This window comes from Lagopus leucura, unplaced genomic scaffold (assembly GCF_019238085.1).
Source record: "Lagopus leucura isolate 7727_CA_CO unplaced genomic scaffold, USGS_WTPT01 Super-Scaffold_100056, whole genome shotgun sequence".
In the NCBI taxonomy this organism is placed as follows: Eukaryota; Metazoa; Chordata; class Aves; order Galliformes; family Phasianidae; genus Lagopus; species Lagopus leucura.
The window spans coordinates 1000808-1019951 of NW_024962302.1; the positions used below are offsets into that span (position 1 = coordinate 1000808).

General features: G+C 53.2%; 2 protein-coding genes across 6 annotated transcripts in view; one reads left to right on the forward strand and one right to left on the reverse strand.

The window, feature by feature from the left end:
* The first annotated feature begins 2120 nt into the window (after positions 1 to 2120).
* LETM2 (leucine zipper and EF-hand containing transmembrane protein 2) lies at positions 2121 to 8149 on the forward strand. Of its 2 annotated transcripts, none has more exons than XM_042886275.1 (10): positions 2121 to 2199; positions 2672 to 3095; positions 3256 to 3399; positions 3518 to 3652; positions 3819 to 4022; positions 5003 to 5122; positions 5688 to 5792; positions 5929 to 6039; positions 6457 to 6531; positions 7093 to 8149. In XM_042886275.1, exons 1-10 carry the CDS (start codon positions 2141 to 2143, stop codon positions 7141 to 7143), a joined length of 1428 nt encoding a protein of 475 aa, XP_042742209.1. In that variant the 5' UTR covers positions 2121 to 2140; the 3' UTR covers positions 7144 to 8149. The 2 variants fall into 2 exon arrangements, with proteins under 2 accessions (XP_042742209.1, XP_042742210.1); XM_042886276.1 differs by having other exon boundaries at positions 5929 to 6015.
* A 4630-nt stretch (positions 8150 to 12779) lies between these two features.
* FGFR1 (fibroblast growth factor receptor 1) overlaps positions 12780 to 19144 on the reverse strand; it is a 20804-nt gene continuing 14439 nt past the window's right edge. For 2 of the 4 annotated variants that reach the window (XM_042886261.1, XM_042886260.1), the window contains 11 exons: positions 18014 to 18158; positions 16909 to 17111; positions 16383 to 16528; positions 15738 to 15859; positions 15528 to 15638; positions 15258 to 15448; positions 15052 to 15174; positions 14897 to 14967; positions 14637 to 14774; positions 14055 to 14160; positions 12780 to 13982 (listed from right to left, as the gene is read on the reverse strand). In XM_042886261.1, coding sequence (XP_042742195.1) covers positions 13809 to 13982; positions 14055 to 14160; positions 14637 to 14774; positions 14897 to 14967; positions 15052 to 15174; positions 15258 to 15448; positions 15528 to 15638; positions 15738 to 15859; positions 16383 to 16528; positions 16909 to 17111; positions 18014 to 18158 — 1530 coding nt within the window. In that variant the 3' untranslated portion in view covers positions 12780 to 13808. The remainder of the gene's footprint in view (positions 13983 to 14054; positions 14161 to 14636; positions 14775 to 14896; positions 14968 to 15051; positions 15175 to 15257; positions 15449 to 15527; positions 15639 to 15737; positions 15860 to 16382; positions 16529 to 16908; positions 17112 to 18013; positions 18159 to 19144) is intronic. The other 2 variants (XM_042886259.1, XM_042886262.1) reach the window with 1 other exon arrangement.

The following is a 19144-nucleotide window of genomic DNA, read 5'->3' on the forward strand; positions in this document are numbered from 1 at the left end:
AAAAAAAAAAAAAAAAATCACCATGCAAAAAATGGAAAGCAAGGAAAGCACAAGGGAACAGAAAGTAAACAAGATGGAAAGATAATCCGACGTCTGTTAGCAGAGGAAAAATATCAGACAGTGAAACACAATGCATTGGGTGGCAAGAGAGGCATGATCCAACATGAAAGAGGAAACTGAAGAGAGAAGAGCTTCACGAGTCACTGAACAAAGACTGAGCAATGATTCCCAAACTCACAGCACTGCCCAGACCCTGCGGCCCAGCGCCCACAATAATGAGGTGCTTCTCTCTTGTGCTTGGGGGTGGGGGAAGGGGATAATTGCTGTAATAAAGTGAACTTAAAAGGCAATTCTGCTCCTTCTTAAATGCAATAAGCCATCAGAAATGGAGGTGACCTAAAAAAGGCCCTCTCTCTTTCTCAAGTCTTCTCTAAGTGTTGCAGTTCAAACTATTACTGCGGGGGTACTGATGTTTTCTCCCATTCCTGCCTTCTCTCACACTATTTCTTCCTCTTCCTGACAGTTTTCGCTATTGTTCTGAAATCATCTGATGGATAAGAAACTACACATAGGGCTAGAGCAAGTTTTAACTCATCATAATCGAGGTGAAAGCAAAAGTCAGTGAGCAGATGATAACCTCCACCCCTAGCAGAAGAAACGATTAAAAGCTGTGAACACAGAACTGTTGCTTAAGCACACATTCTTTACTCACCCTGCGTGCAGGGACTGCAAGGAAGGTACAAACAGCTGCTGGGAGAAGAACATGCACTCACAAGTAATTAGAGATGCTTATCAGGACCGCCGTTCAGCCTACACTGACTGTACCCAGCAGCCCCTGCCATCACCTCAGCACAATGCTTTGAACATTGTGCTTTTTGCTCCTTCCAGCCCTCTCTGGGCTTTGCCTCCCTCCAGGCACTGCACTCCTGCTCACAGGGCTCCTCCTGAGCAGCTCAGACCAACACCAAACTGCAGTTCCATCAGCACCAGGCCCAGCATTCCTCCTAGGCCACACAATGCTTTACAATAACCCAGAGAGAAAACAATGATCTTCAGCAATCAAAGAGGTGCTGCGCTCTCCCTGAAGAATGTTCTGCTTTAAATAAAGCCGGGTAATTGCTTCCAGGAGCCATGCCTCAAATCACACACAGGGCTCCTAAGCGTGGGAGTCGGCCTGTATGGCTCCCCTTAAAAACAGAAGCACCCAACCCTCCTTCAAACAGAAAGAAGCCCTGAACATTTGCCTTATGATACTTAAATCACAATCAGGATTCAAACTGTACTGTTACATGAGACTAACAAGTGGTTTTGATACTAATACAGAATGTGGGTTAATGGCAGAGTGCTTTTCTCCCCAGAATTTAAAGGAGCTGAAGGCCAGCCCTTATGGGCAACATGATTTCAACCAATGGGCAACACTGAGGCAATAACAAGAGCCCTGCTACACACCCTGCTGTGCTTCTTATCCAGCCTTCCCAATTTCTCATCTTAAACACCATTCACCTGCCTTAGCCACAACGAGAGAAACCTGTTCCTCATTGAGAATGCTTTGTGAGGCTGACACGGCATCGCTCAGGGCCTGCTGGCACCCCCAGCACATCGCAGCTCCACGCAAACCTCCTCTCAGCCCTGAAGGCGTGTGAGGAACCCGGTGCTGCCTCCCGCCCGCTGCAGGTGAGGACATCAAAAGGCACGATCTCACAGCTCTCCATAGTTGTGAGGTCACCTGCAGGGTGACTCGAGGCTGAGGGAAGGAGGCAGGCCGCTGCCTTTCGCGCCCCGCAGCGCCGTACCTCACCTCACGACTTCCCGCCACCGCCTCACCGTGGCGTCACCCATAGGACATCACGCGTTAAGCCCCGCCCCTCAAATCTTACCGCCACTTCCCTCGAAGCCAATGAGAGGCCGCTTCCAGGGTCACCTCGGGTCATGCCCCGCCCCCGCCCTTCCGCTGTTGTGTCCTGCGTTTTGATTGGTTGCCGCCGCAGAGGTTGTGCCGCGAAGCTATGGAGCGACGCGGAGGGAACCATAGAGCTCCTCTTGAAGGGCTAGAGCGTCGGGAGCAGGGCGCGATGGGATCGCTTCGGCGGACCGAGGCTGGACGCCGGGCGGGGAGCGGGGCCGGCGGGGGCACCGCATCATGGCATTGCGCAGCTGGAGCGCGCTGCTGGCGCTGGCCAAGCCCAGGCTCAGGTCCAGGTAAGGCGTGCATGCGTCGGATCCTGCGGGGATGGAGCCTCGGTACCGGGGATCGCAGGGCTGGGTTCATTTGTTGGGTTCTGCAGCTGGCACAGCGCGCAGCGGGGGCTCAGCGCTCCTGTGAGCATCCAGCCGGCCTCAGCAGCCACCCGTGTGCGGCCTCAGCACCGAGGGACGGAGGGCACAGGGGGACAGAGGGCACCCGGCTCTGCCCTCTGTGCTCAGGCGTTCCTGGCAGTCCGTGGAAGTTCTCCCTAGGAGCAGTGAGAAGCCTCGTGTTGTCCTCCTCCCGAATTAAAGTTGTCGCCTTGGGATTTTCGGTGCTTTGCTTACTGCTCAGTGCTCGGAGCTGCAGGCATTGAGGCAGCCGTGAGGTTATTTTCACAGGCTGTGGCACCAAGCACGCAAATTGGTGTTCAGGCAGCTTAGCCACGGAGCACCGTGCTTTTCTTAACCACCTCTCTGCTTCCAGAGGCTCCCAGCTCCTCCTGCACTCCATCTCTCCGTGCTCTCCAGCGATTGCTTTGGTCCAACTGGTGGATTTGCACTTAAACCAGACTTGTGGACGCCCTTCACAACACCAGCCCCACGCACAACTGGACCCCCGCCTGCCTCACCCTGCAGCTGAAGCCGTGCAATGGTTCCACACATCCACCTGTGTGCTCCGGGAGCCCCAGGAGCAGCCTGCACCCACCCGAGGTGCTGCACCCACCCCAACACCAGCAGGAGACACAGAAAACCACGTAGGGAAAAAATCCTGGCACCAAAAAATTGTCTGTGAAGTGAAGCATTATTACAACGGGTTCCACTTGCTCTGGATTGATACTAAGGTTGCTGCCAGGATGGTGTGGAGGCTGCTGCATGGTCAGGTTCTCACTAGGAGAGAGAGACGAAGGGTAAGTGCCAGACACACGAACAACAACTTGCTATAATGGCGTATTCAGAGGCTTACTGTAGCAAAAGACATTTAACTGCGTGGTTTCCGTGCTTCTTTGGGACAGTTCTTTCTTTTCCTCCAGCTGAATAATCTCTTCTGCTGTGCTCTTCTTTGTGCAGTTGCTGAGGACCTGTGCAGATCTTTTCCGGCTGGTTCCTTTCCTGGTGTTTATTGTTGTTCCCTTCATGGAGTTTCTGTTGCCAGTGTTCTTGAAACTCTTTCCTGAAATGCTGCCCTCAACGTTTGAGACAGAGTCAAAAAAGGTTTGTGCTGTTCTCAGAGATTCCAGCAGTCTAGTTAGGACATCCATACAACAGCACAAGGAGTTTTATTTCATCTTTGTCCTACAACCCCTCTCCCTTTTGGTTTTCTTAAATGAAGGAAGAAAAGCAGAAAAAGAAATTAAACGCAAAGCTGGAATTAGCAAAGTTCTTGCAAGAGACCATTGCAGAGATGGCCAAAAGGAACAAAGCAGATGCAGGACAAGGAAAACAGTTCTCTTCCTATGTGCACCAGGTAAAATGTGCCTTTTGATTCTATCATTCTGTTTCCAGTGAGAGGCTGGAATGCCAGTGTGAAAAACAGAAAGGGATTCTTTAGAGGGGCAGAAGGTGGGATTTTGATTCAGAAGGTGGGATTTTGTTTTAATTGGGTTGGCTTTTTTTTGTTTTTTTCATTAAAGATTCGTCACACTGGCCACAAACCCAGCACCCAAGAGATTGTGAGCTTCTCCAAGCTTTTTGAGGATGAGCTGACCCTGGAACACCTGGAGCGGCCGCAGTTGGTAGCGCTTTGCAAATTGCTGGAGCTGCAGCCCATTGGCACCAACAATCTGCTCCGCTTTCAGCTCCTGCTGAGGCTCAGGACTATCAAGGCAGATGATGAAGTAAGTTGAAATCAGCCCTGATGTACAGCTTTTGGAGGCGACTAAGATGATCAGGGGGCTGGAGCACCTCCCCTATGAGGACAGGCTGAGGGAGTTGGGCTTGTTCAGCCTGGAGAAGAGAAGGCTGCAGGGTGACCTCATTGCAGCCTATCAATACCTGAAGGGAACCTACACCCAGGAGGGGAGTAAACTCTTCAAAAGGGCTGACAACAGCAGGACTAGGGGAAATGGATCCAAGTTGAAGGAGGGAAGATTTAGGTTGGATGTTGGGGGGAAGTTCTTTACAAGGAGAGTGGTTAGGCCCTGGAACGGGCTGCCCAGGGAGGTTGTGGATGCCGCGTCCTTGGACGTGTTCAAGGCCAGGTTGGACGGGGTCCTGGGCAGCCTGATCTAAATGTGGATGTTTGGTGGCCCTGCTAGGAAGGGGGGTTGGAACTACATGATCCTTGAGGTCCCTTCCAACCCGGGTGATTCTGTGATTCTGTGATTCTGTAAAGCAGCTTTCAGCCTAACTCTGTTTTGAATAGGAGGTTGGGCTGGGGATCTCCAGAAGCCACTTGTAGCCTACATCTTATGATTCTGTAGGAACTGTAATTTGAAATGGTGTTAATCCTGCTGGGATTTAGAGGAAAGAGTAGAAAGGCTCTTCCTAGAAAGAAATGTACTTCAGAAGTACATACCTGACTAACTGCGGGTTCAGCTTTAAAGCATCCAATCTTCACAGTTCTCAGGGCCACTGAAGGATTGCACATAAAAGTGAAATTCTCTGTACTGAAAAAAAATCTGGACCAGCATTTTTCATCCTCTGTAGCTGGGTGGATCCTGTCATTTTTCAAGGACAGAATGCATTAGTCAGAAAGTCAGCACTGCCCTGTCTCTGCCTTGCTGTGACTTTATGCTTATCTAAAGGCATTTATTTAGCCTCAAGCTTATCAAGTTTTGGCTTTACTGTATGCCTAGATAGGAATGTTTCGTTTCAGATGATTGCCAAGGAAGGAGTCAATGGCTTAAGTGTGTCTGAACTGCAGAGTGCATGCAGAGCCAGAGGGATGCGGTCATTGGGTCTCTCAGAGGAGCAGCTGAAGGAACAGCTCAAACAGGTGAGTGATTCCTGTTCAGTTGTTCAGTCAGGTTTCTCCCAGGACAGAATGCTGCACAACATTCATGCAGAACAGAATCAGGTTTCTCTTAGGATTCCTCCAAGGGTTTTTAGATGGATCCTGACTTGCACAGCTGAGATCTAAAGCGTGAAATATGCATGTTGCTTTGGAGAGCAAAGAGCTGGGGGTGGCTGGTTAGAAGCAAAATAAAGACTGGGAGAGGGGGGAAAATTGTTTTAAGCTTCTGAAGTAGCCAGAACTTCTAGTAGAGCTAACACCAGTCTCGTACAAACATTCAAACAGATTACAGATGCTGCTGTAGGTACTGAATGATCTACAGCTTATCTGAAATACAAAGGAAGGGAGGAAATACGAGGAGATACAAAGGAAAGAGGAAACTTCCTCTCTAGTGTCCATTCTGTAGGTATTCCAAAGTCATCCAAACTCTCTCTTCTCATTGTGGTAGCTTAGAATTTCAGTAGCCAAACTCGAGATAGCTCTAAGATCTTCTAAGTACAAGGACTGCTAAGTAAGTGTTGACTTGCACCCAGTTTTCTTTTCCCAGTGGCTAGATCTGCACTTAAAAGAGAATGTTCCACCATCTCTGCTCCTGCTCTCGCGTGCCTTGTACTTAATAGATGTAAAGCCACAACCTCTTCCAGAAAATAAGGTGAGTTATTTGAATAAAGCTCTCAGGTTAATGGTTGAACCATTACCCAAGTGAGGCGTTGTGACGTGAATCCTGTTTTTCCACCCTCCAAAAGAACTGAAATTCTGCCTGTACTGAGCTCTGTGTTCTTCCTTAGATAAGTGAAACTGAGGAAGTGATGACATCCATTCCTGAAGATCAGGAGACCCTGGTGGATCCTGCCCCCATTGCACAGGCAAGAAAGGTCAGAGAAGAGCAAAAACACAAAGTGAGCTTCAACTCAGGTTCATTTATCTTAGTTGAAGGTGGCTTCTTTTCAGCTGCCTCAGCAAACATGGGCTGAACTGTCCAGGACAAAAAGTACCAATGCATCCAGGGTTACAAAGCCAGAGCCTGTGGCTCTTAACACAAAGCTGAGGGGAATTCCTTGTATGAGTCCAATCTGATAAAAGCAGCAACAGAGAACTAAAGGAGGGTATGGCAGTTAGGATGTGGTGTCAGCAGCTGGAGTTATTTCACAAAAGCCCTACTAAATAGTGGAGGAGAAATGATGGAAATGGCATTGGTTTCACAAAGATGCCTTGCAGGGAACAGCCTTGTTCTGACAAGGGACCTTATGGGGTCTGCCTAGAAGCTTTGTTTTCCAGGAGGGTTCTGTGACTTAAAGTTACCTTTTTCCTCGAAGAATGAAGAGTTTGTACCTCGGCCACCAGAGAAATTACCAGTCTCAGAGGTGCCAGTTAAGCCACTCCAACAAGAGGTAAGCATTTCAGAATGTTTAGGCTTTCTCAAGTAGCTTTGTCACACAGCTCATAGTCCAGCTGTGGAAATTCGTGCTACAGGGTGTTCTGAATGTTAAGCTCAGCAGTGACTGGAGAAATTGTGGATCAGAGCTGCACTGAGGGCTGCTGAACACGACACAGCATGTTATTGAGGCAGACTCCAGGCAAATTGGAGGGAGTTGTCACTGTGCCCTTTGTACTCTTCCTTAGCAGTCTGCTTTAAAACACTTGGATAGAACTCATCTTCTGTCAGAACCAGCCCAGTATTAAGTGCCTTTCTGTATCTTTATATGTGTATATATGTACAGTAATTTCCCTTTTCCATTATTCTTTCCTTTCTGTGAATAACAGATTGCAATACAGCTGCTTACACCTTGATTTAGGATGTCCACTTCAGGCCAGTTTGGGTGTCCAGGCTGAGCTATATTGACAGTAAAATGCTCCTTTACCCTGAAGAGCTTTGATCTGAGTCAAATGTTGTTGTATTTTAAGAAGCCTTTGTATTGGTACTGCCTAAAATCTGCAACTTTCACACTCAGACTAAACTGGAGGCATCTCAGAGCAGCAAGGCTGGTGCCAATGGAGTCTAGCCTGAGGCCAGCAAGGACACTCAAGGCTGAAGAAAGGAGCTTTCATCTCTGCACCTCCTTAAAAGGAAAGAGTGTCTGTCCTGCAGACTGCTTTACAAAGAGGTGTCAGTAGTCCTAAGGGGCCCTTTCCCTCTGTCTCAAACTTACTAGCAGGCAGACAATGCTACAGCTGTGAGCATAGCACCAGCTTCTCTTTGTACTGCACCCCTACCCCCACCATTTTAACTTATGTTGTAAATATGTTCCTATTTATACTGCTGTCTCTGCTGTTACTCACTGACCAGGTATTTGCGCTCCTAAATATTAGGAAAGACAGCTTTTCATTTTCACAGGGGTCCAGGTGCAGAATGAACTAGTCTGGAAGTCCAGAATTCTGCACTTTAGAATCCTGTGCAGGAGCACAGCCACGCATCCATGCCTCCCATCTTGTCCTGCTGCTGCAGCTTGACAGGAGCAGCCCAGCTGCCATGGGAGACAGAGGTGTGCATTATTCAGCATCCCTCTGGGTCTTGTGAGGCAACAACCTGCAGAGCCACGTATTTCACAAGCTGAGACTTGGTTAAAACCTTACCCAGCTCAGCACTGCGTCATAGCAGCTGCCCTCAGACTTTTTAAACATGATTCTTCATACACTCCAGCGTCAGCTGCTGGTTTGTGGTAGACTCCACAGGAGGATACTGAAACTGTTTTTAGCATTTGTTAGTTTTTGGTGTATGTAAATATTTGGAAATTGTTTTATGGACTGTAGATATTTATACTGACTGTCAGATGAAAGCTAGGCTTGGTGCTGCGTCTTTTTTAGAGGTCAGACAACTTGTAGAACAATCAGACAACAAAAAAAATGCAGTCATCTCAAGGTCGGGGCATTATCAGCACTTTAAACGTGTGACTTTGGGCTCTTAATAGCAATACAGAATCACAATGCAGTGCAGGGATAGCTGTCTGCTGCAAGCTTAGCTCTGTACCTGCACCTCTGCCATGGCAATAAAACCAATGTGCAATCCTGGATGTCTGCATTTTAATGGTGTCAATTCAGAGGGCAGAAAAAGGCACGCATGCACTTCCCAGGAGCAGCTGCCACAACCAGGGCTGTGCCACAGGGCCAGGAGCAGAGACTCTGTGTGCAGAGCAGCTGCAGCTCAGGAGCTGCCTGTGCAGGAGGAGCAGCTCAGCAGATCCTAATGCAATTTGAGGGAATTGATCCCTGTCCCACAGTAACACACATACATGCAATAATACCATTCATATTGATGACTTCTTCCAGCTCTGCTCCCTCCCCCGAGCTCCCACTCTTTGCCAGCAGTCAATAGTTTACATCACTATCATCAGGGGACGTGTTTTCCTACTACAAAGGAGCCACACAGTAATTACTGCATGAATCTCAGCCAGCCTTTTCCCTACAATGCAAACCAGTGAAGCATCTCCTGGCGCAGCTCTGGGGCTCTGCACCTCAGGGCAGCAGCACAGCCAGTCTCAGCCAGCAGGCAGCAGCACGCTGCAGTGTTTGTGCTGCAGTGTTTGCACTGCAGGCTGCACCTGGGCAGCACTTGTGCCTGCCTGCAGTGCCTTTCAGCCTGCATTCCCTGCAGCACAGAGCAGGGCTGGCAGCTCCAATGACCTCCACAGCGCTGTGCCCAAAATATGAAGCTGCAGAAGAGCAGATGTAAAGACCTCGTGCTTCCCAGTATCCATGCAGCCCTTTTGCTTCAAGCCAGGCTCCAGTTCTGCACATACAGGCAGCATTCAGCAGCCAGCACACACAGCTCAGCCCTGCAAAACTGCAGTGGTGGCTGCACACGTGCTGGTGCTCTCAGCACCAACTGGTCACAGGCAGAGCAGGAACCTATGGATGCAGAGAAACCCCATAGCAGCAGGTGAGATGCTGAGCCAAGAGCTCCATTCAGCAAAAATAAAATGAAATAAAATGGTTTATTCTCCTCCAGCACAACTCCCAGACCAGGCTGCAATCTGCAGGACAGGAGCTGCTCTTCTGCTCATACCCAGGGTTTATGGGATGCTGCCCAGGTGTCCTTCTCAGCACAGGGCAGAACAGAGCTTTGCAGAGCTTTCAGGGTGCAGGATGAGTTTGGGAAGAGCTGCAAATTGTTGGGGGTTTCAGTGCAAGAGGTGGGCAGAAAATGTCTGAGATAATAGTCTTAATTCCCATAAATGGGTGATGTTCCTGGGAAAGACTGCTTCTCTGATAGTCTTTAAATACAACTGAGGAGAACAGCCAGTCCCACCTAATACAGGATAATGGGAGCAGTTGCACCCTGCAATCTGAGCCCATTGCCACCCCCAGGTGGGTGCAGCTCTGTGCTGCTGAGTGATGTGTCCAGGTCAGGGCTGATCCCAGGGCAGCCCCGTGACCCCTTCACTGCTCAGAACAAACCCTCTGGCAGAGCTGCAGACCTGCAGCCATATCCCAAACCTGCAGCCATATCCCAGACCTGCAGCCATACCCCAAACCTGCAGCCATATCCCAGACCTGCATCCATATCCCAAACCTGCATCCATATCCCAAACCTGCAGCCATACCCCAAACCTGCAGCCATATCCTAAACCTGCAGCCATATCCCAGACCTGCAGCCATATCCCAAACCTGCAGCCATATCCCAAACCTGCAGCCATATCCCAGACCTGCAGCCATATCCCAAACCTGCAGCCATATCCTAAACCTGCAGCCATATCCCAGACCTGCAGCCATATCCCAGACCTGCAGCCATATCCCAGACCTGCAGCCATACCCCAAACCTGCAATCATACCCCAAACCTACAGCCATATCCCAAACCTGCAGCCATATCCCAAACCTGCAGCCATATCCTAAACCTGCAGCCATATCCCAGACCTGCAGCCATATCCCAGACCTGCAGCCATACCCCAAACCTGCAATCATACCCCAGACCTACAGCCATATCCTAAACCTGCAGCCATATCCCAGACCTGCAGCCATACCCCAAACCTGCAGCCATACCCCAAACCTGCAGCCATACCCCAGACCTGCAGCCATATCCCAAATCTGCAGCCATATCCCAAACCTGCAGCCATATCCTAAACCTGCAGCCATATCCCAGACCTGCAGCCATACCCCAAACCTGCAGCCATACCCCAAACCTGCAGCCATACCCCAGACCTGCAGCCATATCCCAAACCTGCAATCATACCCCAGACCTACAGCCATATCCTAAACCTGCAGCCATATCCTAAACCTGCAGCCATATCCCAAACCTGCAGCCATATCCCAAACCTGCAGCCATACCCTAAACCTGCAGCCATATCCCAAACCTGCAGCCATATCCCAAACCTGCAGCCATACCCCAAACCTGCAGCCATACCCCAAACCTGCTGCTCTCTGACCCCACAGACCTCCTGGAGGATGGAGCTCCGGCCCTGCAGCACTGCAGGAGCAAAGCAGGGGAAATGCAGCTCCGAGCTGCACTGAGAGCAAGGAGGAAACAAACTAAGCAGAGCCCCATAAATTACTGCATTCTGTTCTGCAACATCGGGCAAATTAAATGGTGCAGAGCTCCAAGGCTGTGTGTGCTTTGGCGTGGGTAGAGCTTTTCCAGCTCCACCAGTGCCAAACACCTTTCAGCCCTCCCTTTGACTCCAGGGAGCCCATTTGATGGCTTTTCTCCTACCCTGGGCATCCCCATGCTGGTGCTGCTATGGCACACGGCTGGTGATGCTCCCCGTCCTGAGCCCCTCCAGCACCAATCTTTGCTCCCTGCATCCCCCCTGCCCCGCTCCCCCCATCCCTGCAGCACCAATCCCTGCTCCCCATGTCCTATGGGGCTGTGCCACGGCCCTTACATCAGCCTTTCCCCTAAAAGCCATTTGGGAAAGATGCACCGCTCAGCACTTTTAGAGCAGATTAATATTCAGAGGGAAAAGCAGTGATTTAGTGAGGCCCAAGCACAACAAAGGCTGAGATTTATGGCCTCCTGTATTAGAGCATTACATTCCTAGCAGGCTTTCTGTCTCTGTTATAAATTTGTAACAAAGACGAGTGAGCCTTACACCAGCTTAAAATAATGTAGAACACGGGCTGGAGAACCAAACCTCATGGGGAGGGGAAAGGGAGAGTTATGGGGTGTGGACAGAGGGGTCCTGGGGCTCCTGGATCCATCCCAGCTCTGTGCATCCTCACACTGGGATGCAGGAGGACCGTGGGATGCTCAGGGATGTTCTTCCCGTACCCACAGGTGGGGATTTTGGCACATCCCAGCATCAGTGCGTGGAGTGGGGCTGTGGGATTGCTCTGCACGGTGGCAGTGCTCGGATTGCACACAGGAATGGAGTTATTGCAGCCAGCCCAGGGCAGAAGTGACGTTTTGTTTGGATGAAAGCAAGGCCCAGAAGTGTCTGCTGTGTGAGCTGACAGGGAGTGATGTACAGCTGAGAGCAAGGCTGGGTCTGGCTGCTGGGGGGCTGAGGAAGGGGGGAAAGCATCCCCAGTGCCACCCGTTAAACCTGCATGGAGCTGCACGGAGGTGGAATTACAAACACGGTGTGTCGGTGCCTGGCAGCGAGACAAAGCAGAGCTCAGGCAGAACCTGGGCCGAGGCCAGGAGGTTGTCTGGGGTCCTGTGCAGCCGGAGGGCTTTAAAAGGAGAGAAAAAGGAAAAGGGAGAGAGGACAAAGAGTTGTGAGGGGGGCCCAAAATGCACTGAGGGCTGACGGAGCACCGGCGCTGCTGAGGCTCCCCTTCCCTTGTGGCTGCCATAGGGACAGCAGGCAGCATCTCCCTTTGCAGGGCTGCCTGTGCCCCCCAAGCTCAGCCCAGCAGCACCTTCCCTGCAAAGGCTTCGCGGTGCTGCGTGGAGAAGCCGCTCTGCTTATTATCATATTTAATTGCCCTCCTGCTCACCCCAGGAAATGAGCAGGAGATGGTGAGAGCAGCACTTTCTGATGATGTAAACACGCGCTTGCAGAGCTCCCACAGCCAAACCGCTCCCAGGGAGAGCGCTGATTTATGGCCCCCCCCCCCCTCTTTTCTTCTCCCCCTCCTGCTGCTGTGAGCTTAATCCCAGGCTGCGGATCCGACATAAATCACTTGATTAAAAGCCCTATTTAATTTAGGAGGGGGGGGGGAGAGCGGCTGATCGATTTAATTTACGCATGGAAATAGCAACAAGCAGATGCTTTTAAAAGGGACGATGAGACAGAACTGCGACCCGCAGCCTTGCTGCATTAACCAACACATGGCCACGGATGCGGGCACACTGTCACAGGCCACCAGTCCAGGACTCAGCTCCTTGTGACCCCTTCTGGGGGTACAAGGACAGGGAAAGGGTTAACCTGACCTTAACCCTGATCCTTATCCCCCATCTCCATCGTTGGAGCCCAGCTGGAATCCCGAGGCCTTGGCGAGGACATCGGTGTGCAGCATCCAGCACATCTGCAGGCACCCCCGCATCACGGCCACGTGCTTTGGTAGCAAAGGAGGAGAAAGTTGAGGGTTTCCCTGTTGGAAAATGGGGTGTTTTTATAGGGAGCCAACCCCCAAATGTGGGTGGAAGGGGGAAGGGGGAGAGCAGCTTCTGCCCCCATGCACCCCAAGCATCTCCCAGCACACGGGATGGGCGACGGCGTAAACGCACCGCTTGGTTAAAGTCTTTAATAATTACAAGAATTTGGTTAAAGTCTTTAATAATTACAAGAATTCCAGATTCATTACAGAAGAGTTTACAACAAATAATATTTCTCCATACAAAGGCAAAATAAACTTTTCAAGTAATAGCGCCCTGACTCCGCGCTCCCAGCGTCAGGGACTGGAGGTGGGGGGGGAAGGGATGGGGATGGGGGGACGAAGGGATGGGGGGGGACAAAGGGATGGGGGGGGACGAAGGGATGGGGACACAGCAGCCCCCATGGCCCTTCCTCCCCATGGGGAAGGCCAGGTAAGGCACAGCCCGGGGGGTTCAGAGCTCCAGTGCCCAGCTTTGAAGCTGAACCCGGCCCCACTGCAGCCCCCCGGGGGGGGGGGAGGGAAAGGCCATTGGCACCTTGGCCGTGTGCTCCCGAAAGGCATCGACAACGTTATTTAGTATGGTTTTAATACAACCCCATATAAAACTGAAGCAGCAGCAGCAGCAATTCCTTATCGAGGGATCTAAAACTGAAAGAGGGTGGGGGGGACATAATTTAAAAAAATAAAAAACAGCAAATGTAGCAAAATATATGGATTTTTTTTTGTTTGTTTCTTTCTATTTTTTTTCCTTTTTTTCTTTTTTTTTCTTTTTTTTTTTAATATATATATATATATATATATAGAGCAACTGATATCTACCAGCCACTAGTACCTTCCTACCAAACTGGTATAGCTCTGGTAACAACCTTTTTAAAAAGACATGTAAATATATATTCATATTTATACATATTTTAGCTATGTACACGGGACTTCTGTTGTCAGCACTGATGCACGGTTCGCTGCGCAGCCCCACAGATGTGGGTTTGGGCAGCGCTGGGATGCTCACACAGTGCATCAGCCCCATAGGGACACACTGAGGCACCGCCACGTGGAGATGTCCAAGCACAGTGGGAAAGGTTTAAATGGATGATGAAAACAAAGAGAGGCAACCAAACAGGCAAACAGCGAAATGAAACCTTTGGGCAGAGCTCCCTGCCGAGGTGCTGGGTGGGCACAGCTGCGTGCGGAGCCTCAGTGCCGCTTTAGCACCCCTTGGCTGTGCGGGGGGCAGCGTGGCAGGCAGGGCTCATCGGGCAGTGGGTCGTGGGAGAACACTGAGTCCTCCCCAGAAGAGCAGGTGGAGCTGCGTGTGGCTGGGAAGCCGGGTGAGTATTGATCCAAAGGCACCGACAGGTCCAGGTATTCCTGCAAGGGATGGGTTCATGGGAGGGGGGGAGCTCTGCGAGGGGCATGGAGGGACGTGGAGGGCTCTCCTACCTGGTTGGATGTCATGGCCACGATCCTGTCCAGGTCTTCCACCAGCTGTTTGAAAGTGGGGCGCTGGGAGGGCACGGCGTGCCAGCAGTCACGCATCATCATGTACCTGTATGGGGTGGGGGGAGCTGAGCGCATCTGTGGGTGCACAGCTCTGCCTCTGGCAATGAGCAGTGTGTGGGGCTCAGCACCCTGAGGAAGGATGTGGGGCAGGGAGTGGGGCTCAGCCTCTTGAGGAAAGGACATGGGGCAGGGAATGGGGCTCAGCCCCCTGAGGAAGGATGTGGGGCAGGGAGTGGGGCTCAGCCTCTTGAGGAAAGGACATGGGGCAGGACACGGGGCTGCTGTGTGAGGGCATAACCCCGGGGTCATTTTGGGATTCACTCCTGCAGAGCAATAGCAAAGGAAGCCCTGATGTCATTGCAAACAGATTTAGCTGACGTTTTGCAGGTAAGGGGACACTGCAAAAGTAATTCTGAGCATCTGCCTTCCCCAGCGTGCAGCTGCCTGCACCCAGCACAGAGCTCAGCACGGATGGCACTGCAGGCACGGTGCCCACGTTCCCACTGCCCCCCCAGCACTCACAGCTCGTTGGTGCAGTTGCTGGGCTTGTCCATCCTGTGGCCCTCCTTCAGCAGCTTGAAAAGCTCCTCCACAGGCACACCAGGGTACGGCGAACCGCCCAGAGTGAAGATCTCCCAAAGCAGCACGCCGAAGGACCAACTGCAGGCAGACACGTGGGCACAAACCGTGAGCCACCACGGGCATCACAGAGAGCTCCGGGTGCACAGGTAGAGCTTTGCACAGCTACACCAGGAGTGCCTGGCAGTGCCTGGCATACTCACACATCACTCTGATGAGTGTATATTCGGTCGAACAGAGCCTCCGGGGCCATCCACTTCACTGGCAAGCGGCCCTGTGACAAGAGAACCCCATCAGCTCAGTGCTGCCCATGGGGATGGCCAAAGGTCGCTTGGCACAGCGGGTTCCAAACGCTCACGTTTGTCGTCTTCTTGTAGTAATCGATGTGGTGGATGTCACGGGCCAGCCCGAAGTCAGCGATCTTCATCACGTTGTCTTCTGTCACCAGCACATTCCTGGCTGCCAGGTCCCTGTGGATGCACTGTGCAGAGAACAGGGCTGTCAAACGGTGCCCGGAGCCCCATGGCCCCATTCCTAAGCACCCAACCGTGATGGAGCTCACACCTTTTTGGAGGCCAGGTACTCCATGCCACGCGCCACCTGGTACGCACAGGACACCAGGTCCTTGAAGGAGAGCTGCTCCTCGGGGACACGAGTGGGGTTGTAGCAGTACTCCATACCCGGCGGGCGCCGTGCCTGCAGGTACTCACGCAGGTTGCCTTTGCTGGCATATTCCACGATGACATAGAGGGGCCCTGAGGGAGAACGGGGCTGAGCCACGTGCCTGGACCCCACCGTCAGCACAGTGCTGGCAGCCCCTCCTCGCCCGCTCACCGTCCTGCGTGCAGGCCCCCAGCAGGTTGATGATGTTCTTGTGCTTGCCGATCATCTTCATCATCTCCATCTCGGAGATGAGGTCAGACAGGTCCTTCTCTGTGGCGTCGGCTGTGGCAGCAAAGGCAGCAGTCAGGGAGGCTGGCCTGCATCCCCCCACACCGTGCACACGTGGGTGCCGCACACAGACCCACTCCCATCGCCTCTTACACTTGAGCATCTTCACGGCCACTTTGGTGACACGGTTTGGCTTGTCCTTGTCCAGGCCGATGGCCTCGGCCAGCACCACCTGCCCAAAGCAGCCTTCTCCCAGCGGCTTGCCCAGGATCAGCCTGGTGGGACAACAGACATAATGCCATGCTGGGACAGCAGGACGGCCACTACACTCAGTGCCATCCCCTTGCCCCATCCCCATCCCATCCCATCCCATCTCACCCCACCTCAAACCATCCCATCCCATTCCACCCCACCCCATCCCATCCCATCTCACCCCACCTCAAACCTTCCCATCCCCATCCCCATCCCCATCCCCATCCCCATCCCCATCCCATCCCATCCCCATCCCATCTCACCCCACCTCAAACCTTCCCATCCCCATCCCATCCCATCCCAACTCACCTCAACCCACCCCATCCCATCCCATCCCATCCCCATCCCATCCCATCCCACCCCACCCCATCCCATCCCCATCCCACCCCACCCCATCCCACCCCACCCCACCCCACCCCATCCCAATCCCCATCCCATCTCACCCATCTCACCCCACCTCAAACCTTCCCATCCCATCCCATCCCATCCCCATCCCCATCCCCACCCCCATCCCACCCACCCCATCCCATCCCACCCCATCCTCACCTGTCCCGTGGCAGTTCCCAGCGCGGGTCCTCGGGCAGCTCATACTCAGAGACACCAGCCAGCATGGGGGTTCCACTGGAGGAGAGCCGTGAGGGCCTCACCAACATCACACCCGAGTTCATGGAGGAGCTGGAGTCAGCCGACACCTGCAGCAGGGCTGTGGGTTACCTTCACGCAGCGCTGGGGCCACGGCCGCCCATTCCCAGTGGGGAGACAACAACCGGGACCCCCCCCAACTCCTGAACACTCCCTGCTGCTCAACATTGGAGCACGCCTGTATCGTTTGCAATTGATTTCCTGCTTGCTGGTACTACAAAACGCACAGCCTGGGGATCCTCGGTGCTCAGCACGCGCTCTTCATCTCAATATTAAATGGTCACAAATCCTCCTGGTTACTCTCATTGCCACGGGGCCACGCACACAGCATGGCGAGGGACAGCCATGGTGCACCATCCATCCCAACCCAGGGAAAGGGCAATTCTTTGAGGAGGGGCAGTAGGAGCCAAGAAACCCCCTCTCTACTTTCTGTTACCTGTCTGCGCAGTGGGATGCTCTTGGCCAGCTTGTGCACGGCCAGCTGGCTGTTGAAGTCTGTCTTCTTGGTGGTGCTCTTCATCTTATAGATGATGACTGTCACCACCATGCAGGAGATGAGGAAGGCGCCGGTGCAATAAATGATGATCTCCAGGTAGAGGGGGGACGTCATCATGGCTGGTGAGTCCTCAATAGCTGGGTTGGCACAGAAAAGGCATCAGTGGGAGCAAAGAGTGAGGCTGGGCAGAGCCTGGCTCCTCTCAGCAGAGGTGAGGGTTGGTGTGGGATGCTCCCACGTGCAGCAGGGAGTGGTCAGGCTGCTGGGATGCTGCACTGCACCCATGGGGTGGGCGCTGCACCCTCACCCTTGGGATAAGCATCGTACCCATGCCCTTGGGATGCACGCTGCACCTGCAGCTGCCTGGGGCAGGAAAGCAGGGTGTGAAGCAGAGGTCCGTGCCCATCCCCACTCTGTGTGGGACGGCACCATGCAGTCTGCATGGGGACTACATGGGGATTCTCCCCTTCCTGTGGGGCTGAGCTCTGCCCACGCTGAGCTGCACACCCATTGGGATCTGTGGTTACGGTGGGCTGGAAGGCACGGCTGGGTGCTGGGAGAGGGAGCCGAGCAGCCAGAAGCACCTGCAGCAGCAGCAGTGATGTATTGCAGGATGGGAGAGGAGATCCCATCCCTGAGCACCACAACACAGCCCCACTTTGTGACTTAGGGGGGTGGCGGAGCTATGAACGGCGCAGCCACAAACCTGGGAGCTGCCATCACCCCCAGCAGCCCAAACCTGACCCCCCTCCCCCAAGAGAACAGAGCCCTCAGAGAGAGGCAGAAGAGCCAAAACCTTGCGTGTTCCCAGCAGCACCACCCAAGCAGCGGCTGATAACAGGGCAAAGCTTTTGGCAGAAGAGCGGCGCCCACGCAGCGCCCCAAAAACTTTCCCTGCCTGCTGTATCAGGCGTGGATCCGCGCAGCAACGATGGGCCCAGCAGCCCATCGACACCCAAAGCAAAGCGACAGCCCCCAGCAATGCATCCGACACACGTGGAAACAAGGGAGGAGAAGGGACAGGAAGAGGAGTATATACCTTCGAGAACTGTCAACCATGCAGAGTGATGGGAGATCCCAATAGAATTACCCGCCAAACATGTATACTCCCCAGCATCCTCAAATGAGACATTCCTTAAGTGAAGGACTTCCATCTCTTTGTCTGTCGTGTTAACGCCAGCCGTCTAGAGGGGGAGAGTGGAAGCAAAAAACGGAGAAGCAAACGACATGAGATCTTCTGGGGGGGAAGAGGCAGAGAGGAGGGAGCAGCCTGATTTGGCAGAGCCCCGGGAGCAGGCAAGAAACCGTGGAGACCCCTGGCAGAGACCCTCCGGATGACCCCTCATCCGGGCGGACCTAAAGAGACGCCACTAAAAACCCTTCACCAACGGTTCTGCCCATCGGAGCATGCTGGCAATGGGCCACATGGAAAAATAGAGCTCGGGGAGGGCCGGCTGGGCATCGAGGGAGGTGGGAGCACGAGGACGGAGACACAGGGACAGCACAGAGCAGGGAGCACAAGGGGGGGGGGGGGACAGGACCCGGCACGCAGCCCCGCCGGCCCCACGGGGTATTTTTCCATGGCTTTTTGCACCAGAAGTACAGCAGAAACGAGAGAGCCCAGAGTTGTGTTTTCAACCGCTGGGGACTGGAGGTCCCAAAGCGTCCCACTGGGCGTCCTTCCGATTACCTTTTGCCAGAGGTCTGGTGACAGTGAGCCACGCAGACTGGTTGGCCTCGCCAATATAATTGGAAACCTTACAAACATACTCCCCGCTCTCCGCCTCTGTCACATTATACAGGGTCAGCACCTCCGCATCAGAGCTATTAATTCCCGAGTGCTGGAACAGACCAACAACAGAGGAGTCACATCGATGGGGTCAGAAACCACAGCGCCCGGAGCGATGGTGCCAGCACAGGGCTGGGGGCCATGGGGGGTTGTGGCGAGCCGGGAGGCAAGGGATCATAAACCTGCTGCAGTGCATCAGGGGTGTGGGTAAGGACAGCCGTGCACCTTGGGGTGGGGATGGCCATGCACCCTATGGCTGGGAGTGGCCATGTGCCCTATGGCTGGGGGTGGCCATACGCCCTGTGGCTGGGGGTGGCCATGTGCCCTATGGCTGGGGGTGGCCATGTGCCCTATGGCTGGGGATGGCCATGTGCCCTATGG

Bases quoted from the DNA above. Each gene is read 5' to 3' on its own strand.
- LETM2 (XM_042886275.1), top strand. From the start codon at position 2,141: ATGGCATTGCGCAGCTGGAGCGCGCTGCTGGCGCTGGCCAAGCCCAGG. The intron at 4,023-5,002 runs GTAAGTTGAAAT...GTTTCGTTTCAG, and splicing joins CTATCAAGGCAGATGATGAA to ATGATTGCCAAGGAAGGAGT. The intron at 5,793-5,928 runs GTGAGTTATTTG...GTTCTTCCTTAG, and splicing joins AACCTCTTCCAGAAAATAAG to ATAAGTGAAACTGAGGAAGT.